Source organism: Labrus mixtus, chromosome 5 (assembly GCF_963584025.1).
Source record: "Labrus mixtus chromosome 5, fLabMix1.1, whole genome shotgun sequence".
In the NCBI taxonomy this organism is placed as follows: domain Eukaryota; kingdom Metazoa; phylum Chordata; class Actinopteri; order Labriformes; family Labridae; genus Labrus; species Labrus mixtus.
The window spans coordinates 21,058,105-21,078,358 of record NC_083616.1 but is presented as its reverse complement, the minus strand read 5'-3'; the positions used below and the strand labels follow the sequence as shown (position 1 = coordinate 21,078,358).

Sequence of the window (20,254 nt, the reverse complement as noted above, 5' to 3'; positions counted from 1 at the left end):
AAACATCACTACAGTGAAAATGGGATGTGTAAAGTAAGACATATTCAAAATATATGATTTTGGACATTTTCTTTTAATGAAATAAGTTCTGATGATCTGATTATTCTATGCTCCCCCCCCAACACATACTGCTTAATCAGGGCAAGCATTGTTACTACATATACAAACAGGGGTCCAAAATACTATCCATTTGGTAGGTTTGACTAAATTTAAAGGAATCCTCCAGAATGTACCTTTTCTCATTGAAAATGTAATTATGTTCAATGAAATGTTCGACATTATCCCAGGTTTGCATACATAGAAGCCTATTTGCCTGCATGCAGCTTCATATGCTTTGCCAAATCGGAAGAAGCAAAGAACCGTTTTGCACAGATCTTACAAACGTACGGCTTCTCCCGATCGTGAACTCTTCTCCTGTGCGTCCCTAAATCACTACTGATTCTAAAACTTCTGCCACACGTTTTGCAAGAATACGGCTTTTCACCTGTATGAATTCTCACGTGCCGAGTCAGCTCGGCTTTCCGACAGAAAGATTTCCCACAGGTGCTACAGTTGTATGGTCTCTCACCCGTATGCGTCCTCATGTGGATTGTCAGTTCACCGTGATGTCGGAAATATCGCCCGCACGTTTTGCACATGTACGGCTTCTCCCCCGTGTGGGTCCTCATGTGGACTAACAACACTCCGCTTAATCGGAAATCTTTACCGCATACTTCGCAAGAATACGGCCTCTCGCCTGTGTGGACGTTCACGTGTGTCTGCAATCTCGACTTGTACTTAAACGTTTTCCCACACGTGTCACAGCTGTTACATCTTTTCTCTGAGCGAGGACTGGTCTGAAAATGTGGCGAGTTCGGGATGTACACATTGTTGCAGCGACCGTTGTTTTTGCGACGTCTTTTCGTTGGTTCTGCGTCACTGTCGTCGCACTCTTCATGAGTCGGAGTCCCTGAGAATGTTTCATCCTCCTGCTTCAGTTCCAGCTGCTCTCCCTCCTGACTGGTGCTGATTTCCTCCTGCTCCTCTTTCACCTGTGGAGGCTCTGGGTCCTCTTGGTCCAGACTGGAGTTCCTCTCCTGGGTACAGAGCAGCTGGTCAGTGAGAACCTCCTCCTCCTTACAGACATGTTGCTGTGGGAGCTCTATGGGGGGGTACACAGGAAAATTATGAATAATAGTAATAGTATGAGGCTGATAACGTTACTGATCAGAAATGCATCCGATGGATTCAGACAATCACTGAAACAACTTTAGTAAATAGTTCACGGAAGTTGTACAAACCTATTCTGCGCAGCTTTATCTCGGGATTTAAAACGTCACCCAGCAGTCTGCGCTGTCGCTCGATCTCTTCCTCGTACTCGACGATAGTTCTTTGAAAAACTCTGAATATCTCCTCAGCAGCAGCAGTCAGACGCTCGTTGACAAAACCCCGTAAACTCTCAACAGAAGACATTTCTGCTTCATGCGTAAATGTAAAAAAAAAATATTGTCAGAAGCATCAACTAACACATCGTCTGAGACAGTTCCTTACCTAGAGCTTTTAAAGCGCTTTTAATGCAGCGCCCACAGGCAGCGCCTGCATTGTGTACTTCCTGTTGAGCTCCGACAGGGAAAATGAGTTAGACTTTTGTTCCGCTTTGAAAAAAAAAATAATAATAATAATAATAATTCATTATTCATTTATTTCATGCTTAATTTTACTGACACCATAAATAAACAACTTATATTAGTATTAAACCAAAGATTTCCAAAGGTCACTTATCAAGATGCCACATTTTGTAAAAATAAAAAAATAAAATGTGATGCAGGCAGGTGGAGTTTGTTATTAGACTGAAAGCGCGATCAGAAACAAACACCTTTATATCAGTTTTTAACCAAAAGATGTCCAAAGGTCACTTAAAAAAATAAACAATAATAATAATAATAATAATAATAATAATAATAATAATAATAATAATAATTTAGATGTAGGCACAGTCTATGGTGGGGTTACAGACCTGAAGCTAAAGTTTTGAACTAATGCAAAATCTGTTTGAGGACATTATTCACAGCTATCAACGAATAAAAGTATTTATTCACACTTTGGAAGTTGCTGAGATTTCTGTGGACTTTAAAAAGCAATCTTCAACACCCTGAGGACCCTGAAGATGTAGGCTACTTAGTTACATGACTTGAGAACATGTAGTTACACTCAAACATTGCAATGGTAGGCCTACTTGATGATAAACCAAATGATGTAACTAACTACTGCAACTTAAGACCCCCAAAAGCCTTTTTTTTTTTTTTTAGAAATACTCTCACTTCTGATTTCAGTCACTCTGGTGGGCTGCAATAATGAGGAAAATTGACTTTCTTTACGAAACAGACAGTATGATGTATACTCCGCTCCAGTAGATGGTGGTAGTGTGCCTACAAGCTTTTTTTCCTTTTATTTTTTTATTTTTTTATTTTTTTTAACAAACGTCGTTTATCTACATAAGAAGAAGAATATCCACCGGAAGTAAATACGCGACGAGTGCTTGTCCTGGTCCTGGTCGTGTAACTTGCATGAATACACTGCTGATGTTTAGTCCATTAGAAAACCCATCGTTACACCTTTATCATACTCTAATAAAAATGTCTTCTGTTGAGTGTTTACGGGGTTTTGTCAACGAGCGTCTGACTGCTGCTGCTGAGGAGATATTCGGAGCTTTTAAAAGAACTATCGTCGAGTATGAAGAAGAGATCGAGCGACAGCGCAGACTGCTGAATATCATTTGGAAACCCGAAATAAATATATCAGGGATAGGTGGGGAAAAACTCTTGACAACAACAAACGTCATTTGATTTTTATATACATATATATATATATATATATATACTCCCAGTTGTTAAGGTACCACTTGCTTTCATGTCCACTTATGATTAAAGGAGGCTCGTATCATTTTGTTTTGTGTCCCCTCCAGAGCTCCCACAGCAACATGTCTGTAAGGAGGAGGAGGTTCTCTCTGACCAGCTGCTCTGTACCCAGGAGAGGAGCTCCAGTCTGGACCAAGAGGACCCAGAGCCTCCACAGGTGAAAGAGGAGCAGGAGGAAATCAGCACCAGTCAGGAGGGAGAGCAGCTGGAACTGAAGCAGGAGATTGACAGCTTCATATACACCCCTACTTACGAGGGAAGCATCGACAGTAATCCAGAGGCGAAAAGTGACCCCCAGTTCCTCTCTCACAATTGTCACGTACTTCGCAGCCAAGATCAACAACGAGGCAGGCCTGAAGTCTCAGGGTCGACTGAAAATGCAGAGTCACCGTCAGGGACTAAATACCACTCGCATGAAAGTGACAATGACAATGTAAATAACCCCAGCTGGTCAGAGACGCACTGTGATAATCAAACGGTTAGAAGTGAGTTTAAGTGTGACACATGTGGAAGAGTTTTTAAGTATATTTCACTTTTGCAGAGACACATGAGCATCCACACAGGCGAGAGGCCATTCTCGTGCAAAACATGTGGGAAAGATTTTAGACTGAAAGGCTCCTTGAAAGTCCACATGAGAATCCACACGGGCGAGAAGCCGTACATCTGCAAAACCTGCGGGAAGGGATTCAGCGACGTGTCGATGTTTAGGAAACATGCGAAAATCCACCTGGGTGAGATGCCGTACGTTTGCACGACATGCGAGAAAAGCTTCTCGAACATTTCCTTTTTGAAGAGCCACATGCGAGACCACACGGGTGAGAAGCCGTACACCTGCGACACGTGCGGGAGGGCTTTCCGGTTCGTGTCACTTTTGCAGAGACACGTGAGCATCCACACAGGAGAGAGACCCTACAACTGTACGATTTGTGGGAAAAAGTTCCGACTCGACGGTGCCTTGAAAGTCCACATGAGAATCCACACGGGTGAGAAGCCGTACCTTTGCAAAACCTGCGGGAAAAGATTCAGCGACGTGTCATTTTATAAAAAACACACAAGAATCCACACGGGCGAGAAGCCGTACGTGTGCAAGACCTGCGAGAAGGGATTCTTCAGCATGTCAGCTCTGAAGATCCACATCAGAAGCCACACTGGCGAGAAGCCATTTGTCTGCGAGACGTGCGGGAGAGCGTTCAGCTTTAATGAAAACCTGATAGTGCACGTGAGAAGAGCTCACACTGGGGAAAAGCCCTTCCTTTGCAACATCTGTGGGAAAGGACACTTTCGTAATTGTGACCTGAAAAGCCACATGAGAACCCACATAGGTGAGACTTCTCTAACTCGCATAATTACTGAAAACGAATAAGAACGCTGCCTCTCATACCCGTAGTATGTGGGGCACGATTCAGCGTGGGGGTTTGAGTGAGGAGCCACTTAAATGCAGAAATTGTGGGAAAGGATTTCTTCAAATCCTTAAAAAAAAAACACCTGAACGACAATATGAACAGCTGAGTCTCTTTGAAGATTTCTTCACATTCTCTTAAGAAAGCTTAACATCTTCTAGTCAAATCTGAAGTGTTTGCCATATTCTGTGATTGGTCTGTTTCTTCCTCTAGCCTTCTCTACATTTTCTCAGACTTACTTGTATATATACCAGCAGCATTTTTACAAGATACTTATATTCTCCATATTCAAAGGAAAGAGTTAGTTTCAAAGTGAGTGCAGACTAATTGCTTGTGCCAAATGTCTTTTAATTAGAAATGTTTTCTTCTTCTAAGCTTTAATTATTTAACATCCATGTACCTTACACAGTATTTTAGAGAACACTATACGAGGCCTGTAGCATAATACAGTAAGTCAGATTGAACGCTTGAGAGACCCTGACATCAGTGTTTTGTGTAAAAATTTGAGGAAGTCCAACTAAATGCAGGTCCTTGTTAGTTCAGGTTTTGTACACTTCTACATATAAATGTCTGAAAAGGCTATGTAGGAAGGCAAATATGTTCAGAAATAAAGAGACTTAAACACACACACTGGTGAGAGGCTGTTTATTTGATTTCAGTTCGATTAAAGGCCACAGAGAAGTCTCAGGTGTAACACTATCACTGCAGCACAGAGGTTCCAGTTACAATCTCAAGGTTCAGTAAATGTGTCATTGAACAGTTTTGAAAATGTGTTTGTCCCTATTTTCATACCTTACGCCGTGTTCAAACAACATTGTTCATCAGACTACTGTCGTCATTATTTCCTGGGACTTTTTTATTTCACAGAAAGGTCAAAAGCGCACAAATAAAGACATATTCACATGCATTTGGATGGTTATATCTTTGACGTGTTTTTAAACAATATGAATTACTATAATTGATTTTTCAGCTAATGTGGAAGTACTCATTTATATTTATGTGTTGTCCGCATATTTTATATTTTTCTGTCTTAGATGCTTTTTAAAATTGTTCCTGAAATGATGATGCTAATATTGCCTTTGACTTGATCTGATTGCATAGCAGTGATTGTGATACTATGTAAACTACTGTTTTCATATCAACAGGTCAACTTTAAATAATGTTTTGTTTTCCATAAGAGATGAGTCGTATGGTTAGTGAAGACAAAGGTAAAGGTTCATAGACAGGAATTAAGACTAAAAAGGTTAAATAGCAACTGATTTGTAATTAGATTTTACTGTGGAAGTGGTTTTATTATATTTTTTACCCTAGTTAACTTTGAATCACTCACTCTGCTGAACACTGGTTGGAGGGCCCCCCCAATTGAATTCTGCCACTGTCCATAGGCTGTCTTGGGAGCTTATGGAGAGGTTTTACTCAAATCATGGATCACTAAAGAGATGAGACACCACTGAGCCGACACTCCAGCAGAAATACGTTCACCACCTGTATGACTGACACATTTTTAGCAGTGTTTTCTGTGTAACTACGTAGAAAATGTTAACCTTAATAATGACATCTAATGCCAAAGTGGGAAGTTTACCTTAAGAGGACTAAAGTGTTTGTATTTCTGTCTGGAACAATCCCTTAAATGAAGGTAAAAAAATGTTAGTTTAGTGAAACAGTGTTTTGCCCCTTTTACATCTGCACTCCTGAAAATGTGTCGAAAATTTCAGGACAGCTTGCATCTTACATTTTCCAAAGATGCCCCCATTTTCTGATGCTTCACAGACATCGAGTTACAAACAAATAAAAACATCAATAAAGATGAAGTTAAGCTGTTCAGATCTTTACACAGAAATAAAGAACAATTTCTGTTTTATTTCCTAAGTATTGTTCTGCATAACCTTCTTATCATGAGAAGTGTACTCATACCAAATAATTAATGATACAAAAATGTACAAATGTAAAAAAAGACATATATTCACAGAAATATGCAGATATGTATATTTATTGAATTGCAAAAATCTTCTGGGACTTGTTTATTTAACAGAAACACAACCCCACCTGTGCGTTTCCCCCCCTCCAAGTGTTTAATTTTATTTTTTCAACATACATCAGAACGTGGATATTTTATTTTGGAAGTCTCGTCTGTGGTTCTGGCTCTTCAATGCTATTCGCTACAACATCTCTTTGCTATTATTTGAGATTAATTTACAGTAACTGGAAACTACTTTGACAATCAATCGATTTTAAGGCATTTATGAAGCAATAATCTCACAAATTTGGCATCAAGTAAGTTGATCAGACCGATAACACGTATCAATATTTCAAGAAGGCACATTTACATTCAACAGAGCTTCCTCTGTATTTAGATATGATTGTTGTGTCAGCCATGTCAATTGTAAAATCTGACTTCCTGCAAAGATGTTTTAGAGGCTTCATACGACTTGCAAAGAGTATTGACTAACACGTGTTTTGATTACCTATAACATTTAAAACTAAAACGATTACAAGATCAATAATAAATAGAGATTAAGCAAACCATCAACCACCAAAACATTACACTACTTAGTTTGACAGACATTATGTGCACTCAATATAAAAAACCTAAAATGTCCATTTATTAATGAAACTCTGATTGTCATAGAAATACTCTTTAAAAGAAATCCATACTGCTACAGTCATATGGAGAGAAACTTTACATTTACGTTATGCACATTCAATCAGAAAGATATTGCAAATGTAAAAAGTGTATTCCAGTTCATGAACATGTGTCTCCAGGAGTTACAGCTCAGATGTCATGTAGAGGCATCAGACATATATTGACAGTTTCAGTTCTATCATAGATATTCAAAAAATCCTCATAGAAGTTTAAACAACTAGGATTATGTTTGTGATATAAAAGTATGTCATTGTGATATGTATTGGCATGGCCAAAAAAACCCATCTAGATCAAACCATCACTTAAAGAGACACTGCTTTGTTATCCAGTTGACTAATATTTTCAATGATTCCCCAGAAATGCAACTTTGTAAAAATGAAGTACATGAAATACACGAGATGAAGATTAGTGAACATTGACGCTACAATATTGACATTTCAGTTACTATAGTAAACATTTGACATTAATTACAAAGTTGCAGATTTTGTAAAAGTGTATCTCAGTCAGAAGGTGATCATGTAACCACAGGAGTTTCAGCTTTCCTGTTTATAGTGGTTATTTAAAGGTCACGTATGATCCTCCTTTTCAACCAGTTTAAATAAGTCTCAGAGCTCCCCCAAAACATGTCTGTGAAGTTTCTTGTTATAAATCCACTCTGATCCTGTATTTGATCAGGTCTATAAATCCCTCTAAATTTCACATATGCACTCCGGATAATATCTAGATAATTACAGGAGGACCGCTCCGGAGATTGAATCACGTGATGCTTTAGTGTGTTCTTATGTGCTGTCCTGTAAATGTTTGTTTATATTGTGTTTTTTTTTATGCTCTCTGTGCAAGGCAAAATCCCCCCCTCGGGGCAAGAAATTCATTCATTCATGTGCAGTTGAATGACCCCTGCTGGCGCGTGCTGTGCACTACAACTCCTCACCTCAACACGTCATACCGCGTTTGCGTCAGTTTCACAGAAAAAGTAGCGTTTGTATATTCGACGGCATTAAAAGTCATACCGTTGGGATTTCTAAATACCGTGGTATACCTTTAACACCACCCAGGCCTAATTTGCAGACAATCCAGGGACACGTATTAGTGTTAGAAAATCATGGTAAAGTGTATTTTGCATAATATATGACCTTTGAAAACACTAGAGCAAAACTTTTCTCACTAGTGCTGCATTAATGAGGTTCATTTCCGTGAGTTTGTACAGTATGCGTTGCGCAGTGAAACAGGAGAAGGAAACAGTTCCACACATAGTCAACAATTGCAAAGCCTTTATGTGATTGTATATGCTATGCCGGTTAAAGTCACAGGGAAATGACTTCTTCTGCAGCCACTCCAGGTGGGGGTGGGGGGGGGGGGTTGATTCTAAGCGGTGTGGGTTTTCGTGTGGTTCACCAGGGAATTCATGTGTCTGAAATCTTTCCCGCACGTTTTGCAGACAAACGGCCTCTCCTCCGAATGCGTCCTCATGTGCACCGTCAGGTAGCTGTTGTGTCGGAAAGCTCTCCCGCACGTCTGGCAGACAAACGGCTTCTCCCCGGTGTGAATGCTCATGTGCCGCCTCAAAACGGACAGGTCGCTGAAGCTTTTACCGCAGGTCTTGCAGAGGTGCGGCTTCTCGCCCGTGTGGGTTCTCATGTGGACTTTCAAAACGCACCGCAGTCGGAAATCTTTCCCACATATTCGACAGGTGAACGGCTTCTCCCCCGTGTGGATGCTCGCGTGCGTTTTCAACACCGACAGGTCGCTGAATCCTTTACCGCACGTCTTGCACAGGTGCGGCTTCTCACCCGTGTGGGTTTTCATGTGCCGTATTAACACTGAAATATCGCTGAATCTTTTATCGCAAGATTTGCAGGCGTATGGCTTCTCTCCCGTGTGGGTTCTCATGTGGACTATCAAGTAACTGCTCTGCCGGAACTCTTTCCCGCACGTTTTGCAGGTGAACGGCTTCTCGCCCGTGTGGACTCTCGTGTGTTTCACCAAAACCGAGAGCTCGCAAAAGCGCTTCCCGCAGGTCTTGCAAATGTGCGGCTTCTCCCCCGTGTGGGTCCTCATGTGGACTTTCATGACGCTGCTGAGTCGGAAGTCTTTCCCGCACGTTTTGCAAGTGAACGGCTTCTCACCTGTGTGGATGCTCATGTGCCGCCTCAGCACCGAGAGGTCACTGAATCTCTTGCCACAGGTCGGACAAAAGCACGGCTTCTCACCGGTGTGCACGCTCGTGTGCCTTTTGAGCACCGACAGGTCGCAGAATCCTTTGCCGCACGTGTTGCAAAGGTATGGCTTTTCCCCCGTGTGGGTCCTCTGGTGCCGCTGCAACTTGGACATGCACGAAAAGTCTTTACCGCACGTGTCACACTGGAAAGACCTTTTGCCCGTGTGTGTGTCAGCGTGGATTTCTGGCAAGTTCGAGTCGTATGCATCGAAAATGTGACTCAAGCTGGTCTCCGGTTGCTGCTCTTCACTTCTCGTCAACTCCAAGTCTCGGAACGTATCCCCTTCCTGATTCTGGCTCTTAACGTCACGAGAGCTGTGAGAGAGGTCCTCCTGGCGGCGCGCGGTCAGATCCGGTTCACCGTGGTCGCTTTCATCATAAGGAGGGTTAAAAATGAAGGTGTCAATCTCCTGTTTCAGTTCAAGCTGCTTTCCTTCCTGACTGCTGGATGTTTCCTCCTGTTCTTCTTCCTCCTCCTCTTTAATCTGCGGAGGCTGTGGGTCCTCTTGGTCCAGACTGGAGTTCCTGTCCTGGTTCTGCCGCTTAACGTGACCCTCCTCTGTGCCGACATGTTGCCGTGGGAGCTCTGTGGGGGATGCAGGAAAAACAGAAAATACGACACAACAGTGATAGTCTTTTTTTTTTTTTTTTTTCCCTATCGAGCGTTTGTAAGCACCTTACGTTTTACTCACCTAATCTGTTCAACTTTATTTCGGGGTTCAAAACGACACCCAGCAGTCTGCGCTGACGGTCCATCTCTCCCTCGTACTCGACGATTATTCGTTCAAAAACCACGAATATTTCTTCAGCAGCAGCGGTCAGTCGCTCGCTGACAAACTGTCTCAGATAATCAACCGATGACATTGTAGTAATACATCAATACACCACGCAAACACTACGATATCGCCCTCTGCTTGATTTGACGTTTGCTCTGAGGCAGATGTTGTTTTTTTTTTGTTTACTTCCGCTTGGTGTCACACTCTTAAATTCCGTCAGTGGATGTGGCGGGACTTTAAGCTTGAAACGATTCAGTGTATTTAAGAAGTGAGTGTTTATTACTGGCACTCGTAAGTACTAACCATTTGTTTCTTCTCTCATTTGATGTCCTAGCTTTAAAAAGAGAAAAATGACATTAAAAATAAAAAGGTATCAATCTCCTGTTTCAATTCAAGCTGCTTTTCCTTCCCGACTGCTGAATTACATTACTACACCGCGCTGACACTACAATGCAATGTCATCTACTTCATTTGACGTTTATTAGTTCTGCTTTGTTTACTTCCGCTTGGTGTCACACTCTTAAATTCCCCCAGTAGAAAATGGATGAACTCTATGCTTGAAATGACAAGTTAAATTGAACAGAGAGTGTTTATTACTGACACCCTTCTTGCATTTCTTGTTTTAAGTTGTCTTTATTTCTCTAATTATACTTTAGTTGTTGTTTTTTTTAAAGCAGTTGAGAAGGATGGCTCTTCTCTGCACTCAAGACAGACACAGCTGCATTTTTTTTTTCTGATCAGTACAAGACAAGGGGTTTCACACACAATCTCATTTCTTTTGATAGAATTGTAAATCCATTTTGGACTTCTTACACCTCAAACTGTGAACTACTAATTAGATGCAGAATTTCAATGATTAACATTCAGAGTCATTTGTAAAGCAAAAATGCAATACTGTTGTCTTTCTGTCATCACATGTCCGATAAAGCATATTCACATTTAATGGGTCTTCTTGTATGGAAATAATCTAGTTTTTGTCACAACTTCATATAATATCTGAATTTAAATTCAAATGAATCCTGAGCTGACACATAAAGATGTGGAAAAACAACCACAGATATCACGCCATTGACGACAATCAATTGATCACACCATTGACTTATCAGCTTTTTTTTTTTTTTAAACACTCATTCCAGGCAAATATTATAGAAATAGTGTTACCACCAGAAATACAAGTTAATCGATATAATTGTGAAAGTTCTATTACTCTGATATTGAGTACTAATCTTTGGAAGAAAAAAAAAAACACACACTAAAGTTGACACTAAACGAAAACATTAAAATGAACAGTACTTATCCCCACGGGTGTTGGGTTTCTAACCAGTATGGGTTTTCATGTGAACATTCAATGTGCTGGCCTGCTTGAAGCCTCTTCCACATGTTTTGCAAATATATGGTCTCTCTCCTGTGTGGGTTCTTATGTGGACTTTCAAGGAACTACTCTGTTGGAAAGCCCTCCCACATGTCTTGCATTTAAACGGCTTCTCACCGGAGTGAGTTCGACTATGTCTCGTCAGAGCTGAGAAGTAACAGAATGTTTTCCCGCATGTGTTGCAAATGTACGGCCCCTCCTCCGCGTGGAGTCTCATGCGGACTTTCAAGGCATTATCACGTCTGAAATCGCCACCCGGCTTCTCGCCTGTGTGAATTTTCAAATGGCGTTTCAATCCTCCTCTGTCACGGAATCTTTTATTGCAGGTCACGCAAAGGTGTGGCCTCTTGCCTTTGTGTGTTCTCATGTGTGATTTCAGTTTTGAATTACATTTAAAATCTTTTCCACAGATTTTGCACAAATGAGCCCTCTCATCTGCTTGAACGCTTGAGTGAGTCTGTGATTTGTTTGGTTCTGGCTCAGAGTTTCTTTCTACTCCTCTGACTGATTCAAGCTCTCCACATCTTTCATCCGTCTTCTCAGCAACACAAGGGTTGTGAGAGAGGAGACGTTTGTCACTTTGTAGCTTCGGCTGACGTTCCTCGTGAGCAGAAGTCGACGTGAAAGTCTTCTGCTTCAGTTCAAGCTGCTCTCCCTCCTGGCTGGTGCAAAGCTCCTCCGGTTCCTCTTTAATCTGCTGAGACGCTGGGTCATTTTGGTCCAAGGTGTAGTTCCAATCCTCCTGGTTATAGAGCATCTGGTCAGCAGGAACTTCCACCTCCTCTTTGAAGGCATGTTGATGTTGGAACTCTGGTGGAATAAACCAAACCAAATTATAACCAAACGGTAGAAGTTAACACTTGCGCTTCAAACCCTCCACAGATGGAGGTTAGTGCTATCAGAGAAGGACCTTAGGAGTAAAAAAAAAAAGAAAAGATTTAATAGGCACCTTCACACAGTCGGAATCCAAAAAAAATACTGGAGCACATGAATCACTTAAGGTCATTTATTTTGGTGCAAAGGACGATTCAGTGTGCACCACAGCCTCTGAGGTGGGCGGCTGTGGCTCAGCCGGTAGAGTCGTCGCCTCTCGACTGGAAGATCAAGGGTTCAATCCCCAGCTGAGCAACATGTTCAACGTGTCCTCGGGCAAGGCACCTAACCCCTGCGTTGCTCCCGCTGCTTCGGCGGCGGTGCATGAATGGATTAGTGTTGTACTTACTCTCTGATGTACGTAGATAAAAGCCTGCTAAGTGAATTGTAGAATTGTAGATAGACACATCTGTCTTTCATACATAAAAAAAAAAAAAAAAACATGCAGCCCAAAGTGCTTCACAAGAGAACAGACAGAAAATAAGAGAAATTGAAAGAAGATGGTAAAAACAAGAGGAAAGGTAATCAGGTATAACAATTTGTTGTCTTGTCTTTTCATGTGTTATTTACTCAATATTGTTGTCTATAAGACTGGGTGGCCCCTCAATGATCTCACGAGTAAGCTATAAATAAATGTTTGATTGCTTGAATTAAGACGGCTGCACATTTAAAGCATTTAAAGAAGTTTATGTAAAAAAACAAAAAAAACATTTACAAACCTAGTTTGTGTAACTGTATCTTGGGATTTAAAACGATATCCAGCAGTCTGCGCTGACGCTCGATCTCTTCTTCATACTCGACGATAGTTCTTTTAAAAACTCCGAATATCTCCTCAGCAGCAGCAGTCAGACGCTCGTTGACAAACTCTCTCAAACAATCAACTGAATACATATTTGCTGTTTTGTAATAATAGGGAGACTAAGGTTGTACTGGCAGATACATTCCGTCAAGATACTCCACCGCTCTGTTCCGCTGGGTGTTACACTTTAAAGTTCCGACAGTCGGTTGCGCTCAGTGGCCTTCATGCTCTATTCATTTGACTCTGCGTCACTAGGGACAACCGTTTCAGCTTCTCTATGGGAGATTTCACACCAGCTAAATCCTTAAATGTTTACAACACCTAAAGGAAACGGATTCTCCTTTTTTTTCTGCTCCACACATCTGTCCGTTAGATGGAGGTACTTCACCTGCGAGTTGGTTGCCACAACCACAAATTCAACTAAAGAAGAAGATCAATCCGAGGGGGGAATGTCGGGGAAACATTTCACGACGGCACCATTTCCTGTTTTCTTGAGCAAGCTTGCGTTTTTTTTCCCTTTTCCCCCCGAAAAAGAGAAGAACAGAATTTAATGAATAAACATGTTGGGGCTTTATCAGAGGAACTGCTTCGACTAATCTTTAGTTTATCGTTTCAGTCTTCACCTTCTTCTTAAATACTGTCTAAATGGGAGCACATTACTGCGCCATATGTAGGCAAACAACATTTAAAGGGAAGGGACACATCTTCGGGAAACATCACCAAAGCAGACTCAGAGTTGTTCTTCTAAAGTTCTTAGAAAAGGTAAGGTTTGCATGTTCTCTTTTTTAAACATACTGTTTTATTGTTTTTTGTCTTGCAAACAAGAGCCTGATGAATCAACAACACCATGGGTGCAAATGTGACTGATACTCTTTATTTTCTTCAACATGCTGATTATATTTTTGTTAAATAAAATAGAATTACTTTATTGATCCCAAACTGGGAAATTGTGGCGTTACAGCAGCAGGTTATCCAAATATATGAGCAAAAAACACAATGTTAGCAAATCTAAACACAATATAATATTCAATACAAAGTAAATAAGCACTAAAAATATCAAAACTAAGAATGTGAATATATACAACCAGGATTTAACTAAGCATTACTAGTCTTAAATAGGAAGAGTAAATATGGAAGATTAAAAGTAAATGTGCAAAAACAGAGTTGTAAATTAAATATGGAAGATTAAATGTAAATGTGCAAAAACAGAGTTGTAAATGGACAGTATTGACAGTCCTGGAGCTAGCATTAGCCGCAAACTAACATTTAATGTAAAGTTACCATGTTGTGTATACCTCTCAGTGACACTGAGTGTGACTTCCTGTTACCGTAGGGTCCTACAATTGTATTGCATTCATATATGTAACAGTCTTTGCAGTTCTTGAATGTGTTTCCATCTGTTTTGATCATCTCCCACTATGGCTGTCTGAACTAAACAAGGACCTTTCCTTACCAATAAGCTTTCAGATTATTTTTTTTTTTTGCTTTGATGTCCTCGGCTGTGATTCTTTGACACGTTATCTTGTCTCACTTTAAGCTTATGACAAGTGCAACAATCCTGATATTATTTATTTCATTGATACTTAAGAAAGGAGAAAAACAAAACCACAAATTAAAGCTTCATATTATGGCCTAACAGCATTTGACCCTTAAGATGGGTTGCAGAGCTCTTGTACTAGTCTGAATCAGTTAAAATGAAAGTCTAATTTAATGTCCTGTGTTTGTTTCATCCACTGTCTTCAAGGTGAAAGAAGCTCGCCGGACACTTAAGAAACCCCAAGTCGAGAAGTTCGACTGTACCCAACACAAGCAGAAGTTCTGGTGCTACTGCTGTGATCTTGAAGTTGAAAGAAATGTAACGGATGGCAACATGACTGTGCTGTACGGGGGCTTGTTAGAACACATGGCCACGTAAGTTGTATTGAAATGCAAAAAAAACCCAAAATGAAAGACAGTCAGGAAATAAAAAAACACTGACAAAGTACACACAAATCTGTGTTCTGCATTTGGAAGGAAAAAGAGATTGTTTTTGCCGTCTTCAATAGATATGTTAGAGCTTATACTGCAATCCACAAGCAGCTCATCTTTTTCTTAGTTTTGTGAAAGTTGTGTTTTTAATTTGATCTGTTTTCAGCCAAGAACACAAGAAGAACACTCACAAGTTCTGGTGGGAAAATAAGGCAGACCAGAAATATAGAGACAAGTTCATCATCGCAGAGGAGGAAACTGACAGGTTAGCCTGATGAGCTTTAAGTCTGTATTATTTAAGATTTTTTTTTTTAAAACATAATAATCTGCTAATATCATGTGTTGTTTTGTTCCCAGGTTTAAAGCTGAGGTCGCAAACGCACTGGAGTCATTTGTGGAAAACGAGGATGAGTTCATTAAACAGGTAACTCAAAGTCGCTTTTTAAGAACTTGGTGAAACAAACAAGACTTAGACTCTGCAGCGAAGCTAGCAGCTCTCTGCACGTGTGTGTAGATTTTCATGGCAACCTGTCCTTTAGCTGTTGTGACATTACACTTTAAACCATAATTGTTTAGCTGGTGGCTCGAGAAGTTAAGTCAATAGGATACATTTTGAATTATCTGGAATACATTTCTGTGCACCATGGTTATATGAAGAAGTATTTGTGCCACTCTGTCTTCAAGACACTGACATATTTTAGAATATACTATTAGCTAATTAAACTTATGCCTGCCGGTGTCTGTACAGGAAAAGTAAGTCAGAATATCACCTTCAGTCCACCATGAATGTCTGTATCAAACTTTGGAGGAGTCTATTCCACTGTTCTTGAAATATGTCAAAAAGAACGAATGTGGTGGACGTCTGTCATTGAAATCTTTTCTTCCAGCGTGAGTAAAACAGTTGTTCTATTTTAACAGACAGAAATCTGCTGATGTGTGATTTCCCCCCCCCCCCCCCCCCCCCCCCCCCGTTTGTCTTTACATGGCTTCAGCAAGCTGATCACATCAGGACTCAGGAGAAGCATCGTCAAGACGTCCTTCAGTCTCTTTTAGAGGTTTGTTTTCCAGCGATGCAGTGGCTGTATCCGTCAGTGTGGCGTACACTGTTCGTTTGTCAAGATAAAGAGTTCCATGTGAGATCAGAAATATCACCATTATTCAGCTAAATGCCTAAAAAACTGCAGAAGCAGACGACCGAGGATCTTCTATTCGAGATCCGGTTTAAATCCCAAAATAGTTATGGCTGGTGCAGCTATGTATTTTGTGGCTACGGTGATTTGAGAACAGGGTAATTTTCCTCATCAGGTTACAGTTAAGATGACAGGCTGAGATGAAAATGGTCAAATTTGGATTGAGGTTGAAATAGAAAAACCAAAGTGTAAATACAGAGTGGATCTAAGATTATGATGGTAAAAGCTCAGATGTACCACTTGACTAGTGCTCAGACTTCCTCTATGAACCACTGTTGGCTTTTCCTGAATCAATATCAGCGTGATGCAGAGCCGGAGTTCTTCAATGGATCCAACGGTGCAGACACGTCTGCAGAGGTCGCTGTCAGGTAACACGGTCCACCCTTTATACCCTTTGTGCATTGTATTATTAATGACCCTTGATCTGATTGGTTTGGTTTGGGGCTCCTCTTGTTGTCTTTGGAACAGCTCTCATTCCACATCTCAAGGATCCAACCAGCAGGCGGGTAGCGGCTCTATCAAGTCAATGGTTGAAGTACGACGGGCTGCAGCAGGACTGGGTCTGACTTACATTGGTTGTCAGGTAAACGAACACATCACCTGAACAACGTCTTAAATTAAAAAATGATCTTTGTTTTCTCCTCAAAACTTTTCAAAACACTTCATTACTTGATTTCTGTGTTGCAGGATTCCTCAAACATTGGAAATGTTCATACAGGTACGGTCAGGTTTGAGTTGATGTAACGCTGAAGAACGCAGAACTTTTAGGAAATGATGCTGAACTGTTATTACTTTAAAATACTGTTGTATAAAGTTAATACATGAGTAAAATAATAACCACTCTTCTGTATTTTTAAAATCTTTGTTTTGCCAGCCCATTTGCAGGACCTAATAGTTTTTATTTTTTGACACAATTATTGATCTTTTCTTGTTATGTGTGCATGTAGAAGACAGTGAATTAAACGTTTGCCCCTTGGTGTGTGATGCAGGGCCACCTGACTTTTGCCTTGAGGCTTTGTAAGCCAGCTGTTACTTCATACAGACACCCTAACTTCTTCTGCGACCTAAAAAGAATATGCAAAAATAAGCAATGATTATTTTTCAAGTCAAAAAAATATTGTGGGGAAGACTGTATAAATGTAGTTACAATTAAAATATATCAAAGCCACATCTGGAAATCAACTCAGATTTAGCTTTTAACACCATCAATTAAAATGTACCAGTTGTGTTTGTAATATTTAATTGCTTTTTTTCACTCGGGTAGTCTGTGTTCACATTATATCACATTGTATCCTACATGGTTCTCGAAAGAAACAATGTATATATGTTTAAATGAAGCATCTAACACTGGCTTATATGATGAAACTTTCACTATATTTATGTTGTGTTGTCCTTGCTTTCCAAAGCTGGTGCAGAGTCCCAGTTCATATCATTGTTAACAGTCTAGTTTACTTGTATGATTGATAAAGCATACTCACATAGCCTGTGTGTGTCACAGGCGCTGTCCCTCCTTGGCTCCAGGATGATCCTCTGGAGGGAACCTCGGGAGCTGCAGCTCATTCAGAGATCGGCCCATCGCTCCAAGAGTTCCTCAAACAGAGTAAGAGACACACCGAATGTTTAAAGTTGTTTTTGTGCTAAAAGCTGTATATTTTATTCTCTTAAAGAATTGTTTGAATCTTGCTGATAATTCTCATGAGCAATTATGGACTGCTGTGCATTTGAGAATAAAAGCACTTAAGTACTATCAACTTATTGGTATCTGATCTTGACACAGTGGTTATGTACATGCCATGGTCACTAATTTAAAACCCTTAGAAAAAACATCCCATAAAAACTGGTGTAGTATTTTTTAACATGTTCTAATTTGTCGTTTTTCAGAGGAGCAAGAGAAGCTGAAGAAGCTTCCTCCAAACAGAGTGGGGGCAAACTTTGATCACAGCTCGCAGACAGATGCCAACTGGCTCCCCTCCTTTGGCAGAGTGTGGAACAGTGGCAGGCGCTGGCAATCCAGGTGAGATCTCAACACAGTTTATTACACCTGAGACTTATCTAGCATAGTTAGATGTTAACACTCTGCTCACCTATTCCCATTCATTTCGGTTCAGACATTAAAGCTTTGATATCCCCAATGACACTCCAGTTTCAAGTGAAATACTGTACACAACAGAAAAAATAAATAAGTTCCTTTCTTCTCCCTTGCTATATGTAATAATGTATGACTATTTCTCAACAGGCACCAATTCAGACAAGAGGAGGGACAGAAGAAGAGGCAGAAGAAGAAGGAGCATAGCACAGAGGCGTCAAAAAAAGCAAAATCTGCAGATCCAGTGGCAAATTTTGACACTTAACATTCAGTATGATGTGTGAGAATTCACAAGTTTGTGTATGTATATAGATTTCCAGATGTAGACTAATTTAATTTTTATACAAAGCTTCTCAAGAGCTGTCATCGGTTAAAAGCTCAGGCTGACTAATCATGTTAGCAAAGCTTTTATGTGTTTAAGTCAGCGTTTGTGTTAAGCTTCTTTTTTTTTTAAAGCAATTTTGGAGAGTTTGCATTAAAGGTAAGATTTATGACAATTAAGGATATCTATATATTTATTTGTATGTACATTCATGTTGAAAAGATGTTAATAGTCTGACTTCACAAAACCCTTTCAACATAATGCACCAATCAACAACCCTGTTTCATATGACATTTTAACAAAAATTGGATAACACGCTATCAACATCCACCACAGGGGGGAAAGCCTTATTGATGGACTTTCCTTTAATTTTTTTTTATTTTTTATTTTTTTATTTTTTTACCAAGTTTAAGATTTGGATCAGCAATTTGTCTTATGAGATATCTTGAGATATGACTATGACTATTCTCACAAGAAACAGCAGGGGGCGCAGGACACCCAACCAACAAAGGGGAAGATTTGACAAAGGCCATCTGTTGATGCCAACATAAAAGATAACAAGCTGGTTTAAAAAATGAACTTCATAATGACGTTTTGAGGATGTATTATCTAAGAATGTGTCAACAACATGATCAGCAGCTCTCACTGATAAACACATCATCTATTTTGCAGTGAAACTACACTTTAGATGAGCTTTCATTCCCCTTTTCTAATGCTACATAATGAATTGCTGGACAGGTGTGTCACTTTAAGAGAAAATGTGATTAAATATACAAGAAAGATTATAGATGTTAAAAACAGTCATTGTTATTTATGTTTTGATTTCACAGAATGTGCATTTAAGATTAAGCGGTGAGAACTGAGACTTCAGCCTGTTTCAAATCCCCTATCATTGAAAAAAGAAAGCTAGTTAATATTAACAGTTTATGGTTTTAACACATGTTCTTTGGTGATTATGGATGCTATAGCTCTCTAGGTTCAGTAGTGATTTCCAAAATCTGCACTGAATATATGTCAAAATTCTTCTTGGAGGGAAGTAACCAAGAATTAGTCACAAATTGCTGTTACTGTGTGCACCTAACAGGTTTGATGAAAGTCTTAATATGTACATAGAATTCCAGGTAAAGGGCACGGGTCATGACCAATTTTATATTATCACCTTTAAAGGCATGCATCCTTTCCTATGTCTGCTATCCTGAATTAATCTATGATTTCAAATAAATGTAATAACGCAGAGTGTTACGATGCATACAATGATAAATTACCTGATAACTGGCTTTGTGGTATTTATCACTAATCTCCTGCAATAAATAATGCTGTAAATACATTTAGAGAAAACATCATGCATTCCACACCCTGAGCTTTTACTAGGCCTCTCTCTTATCTGTATAGGCCTCATCCTTTCCACTGCCCTTTATAATCCTGCCTCAGTGTAGTCTGGGTAAGATGGGCGTGGAGCTCAGTACAGCTGCAAGACAATATGGGAATACAACGTGTGGCTGATCTATTCTTAGCTCTGTGACAACATGGCTAAAGCAATGCTGATTCAGTGCAAAAGGGAAGAAAAGAAAGGGGATTGCCATTTGTACATCTGAGTGCGAATATAAAAGTGGCAATACTAGTTTTTGTCAGTGATTTAATACTATTTAAGGTTCTTGATTGATGTCAGCTCCGATTTGATGTAGGCCTACACATTTTGTTAAAATATT

At 40.0% G+C, this 20,254-nt stretch overlaps 6 protein-coding genes across 6 annotated transcripts in view; 3 read left to right on the top strand and 3 right to left on the bottom strand.

The window, feature by feature from the left end:
• erap1b (endoplasmic reticulum aminopeptidase 1b) overlaps window positions 1-20,254 on the top strand; it is a 184,136-nt gene that overhangs the window by 112,134 nt on the left and 51,748 nt on the right. The window lies entirely within an intron of this gene.
• Window positions 55-1,557, bottom strand: LOC132974434 (zinc finger protein 70-like). Its single transcript, XM_061038501.1, has 2 exons — window positions 1,281-1,557; window positions 55-1,141 (listed from the first exon to the last, which is right to left on the bottom strand). The coding sequence occupies exons 1-2, from the start codon at window positions 1,450-1,452 to the stop codon at window positions 306-308; spliced, it is 1,008 nt and encodes a 335-aa protein (XP_060894484.1). The 5' UTR covers window positions 1,453-1,557; the 3' UTR covers window positions 55-305.
• LOC132974430 (gastrula zinc finger protein XlCGF57.1-like) lies at window positions 2,464-4,921 on the top strand. Its single transcript, XM_061038498.1, has 2 exons — window positions 2,464-2,787; window positions 2,945-4,921. Exons 1-2 carry the CDS (start codon window positions 2,547-2,549, stop codon window positions 4,258-4,260), a joined length of 1,557 nt encoding a protein of 518 aa, XP_060894481.1. The 5' UTR covers window positions 2,464-2,546; the 3' UTR covers window positions 4,261-4,921.
• LOC132974429 (gastrula zinc finger protein XlCGF57.1-like) lies at window positions 6,272-10,113 on the bottom strand. The gene is made up of 2 exons (XM_061038497.1): window positions 9,852-10,113; window positions 6,272-9,745 (listed from the first exon to the last, which is right to left on the bottom strand). Exons 1-2 carry the CDS (start codon window positions 10,021-10,023, stop codon window positions 8,307-8,309), a joined length of 1,611 nt encoding a protein of 536 aa, XP_060894480.1. The 5' UTR covers window positions 10,024-10,113; the 3' UTR covers window positions 6,272-8,306.
• Window positions 10,549-13,347, bottom strand: LOC132974433 (zinc finger protein 3-like). Its single transcript, XM_061038500.1, has 2 exons — window positions 12,900-13,347; window positions 10,549-12,117 (listed from the first exon to the last, which is right to left on the bottom strand). Exons 1-2 carry the CDS (start codon window positions 13,069-13,071, stop codon window positions 11,252-11,254), a joined length of 1,038 nt encoding a protein of 345 aa, XP_060894483.1. The 5' UTR covers window positions 13,072-13,347; the 3' UTR covers window positions 10,549-11,251.
• On the top strand, window positions 13,482-18,720 carry cenatac (centrosomal AT-AC splicing factor). Its single transcript, XM_061038499.1, has 11 exons — window positions 13,482-13,741; window positions 14,724-14,890; window positions 15,114-15,212; window positions 15,305-15,371; window positions 15,940-16,002; window positions 16,438-16,505; window positions 16,606-16,720; window positions 16,825-16,855; window positions 17,636-17,737; window positions 18,019-18,151; window positions 18,374-18,720. The coding sequence occupies exons 1-11, from the start codon at window positions 13,625-13,627 to the stop codon at window positions 18,486-18,488; spliced, it is 1,077 nt and encodes a 358-aa protein (XP_060894482.1). The 5' UTR covers window positions 13,482-13,624; the 3' UTR covers window positions 18,489-18,720.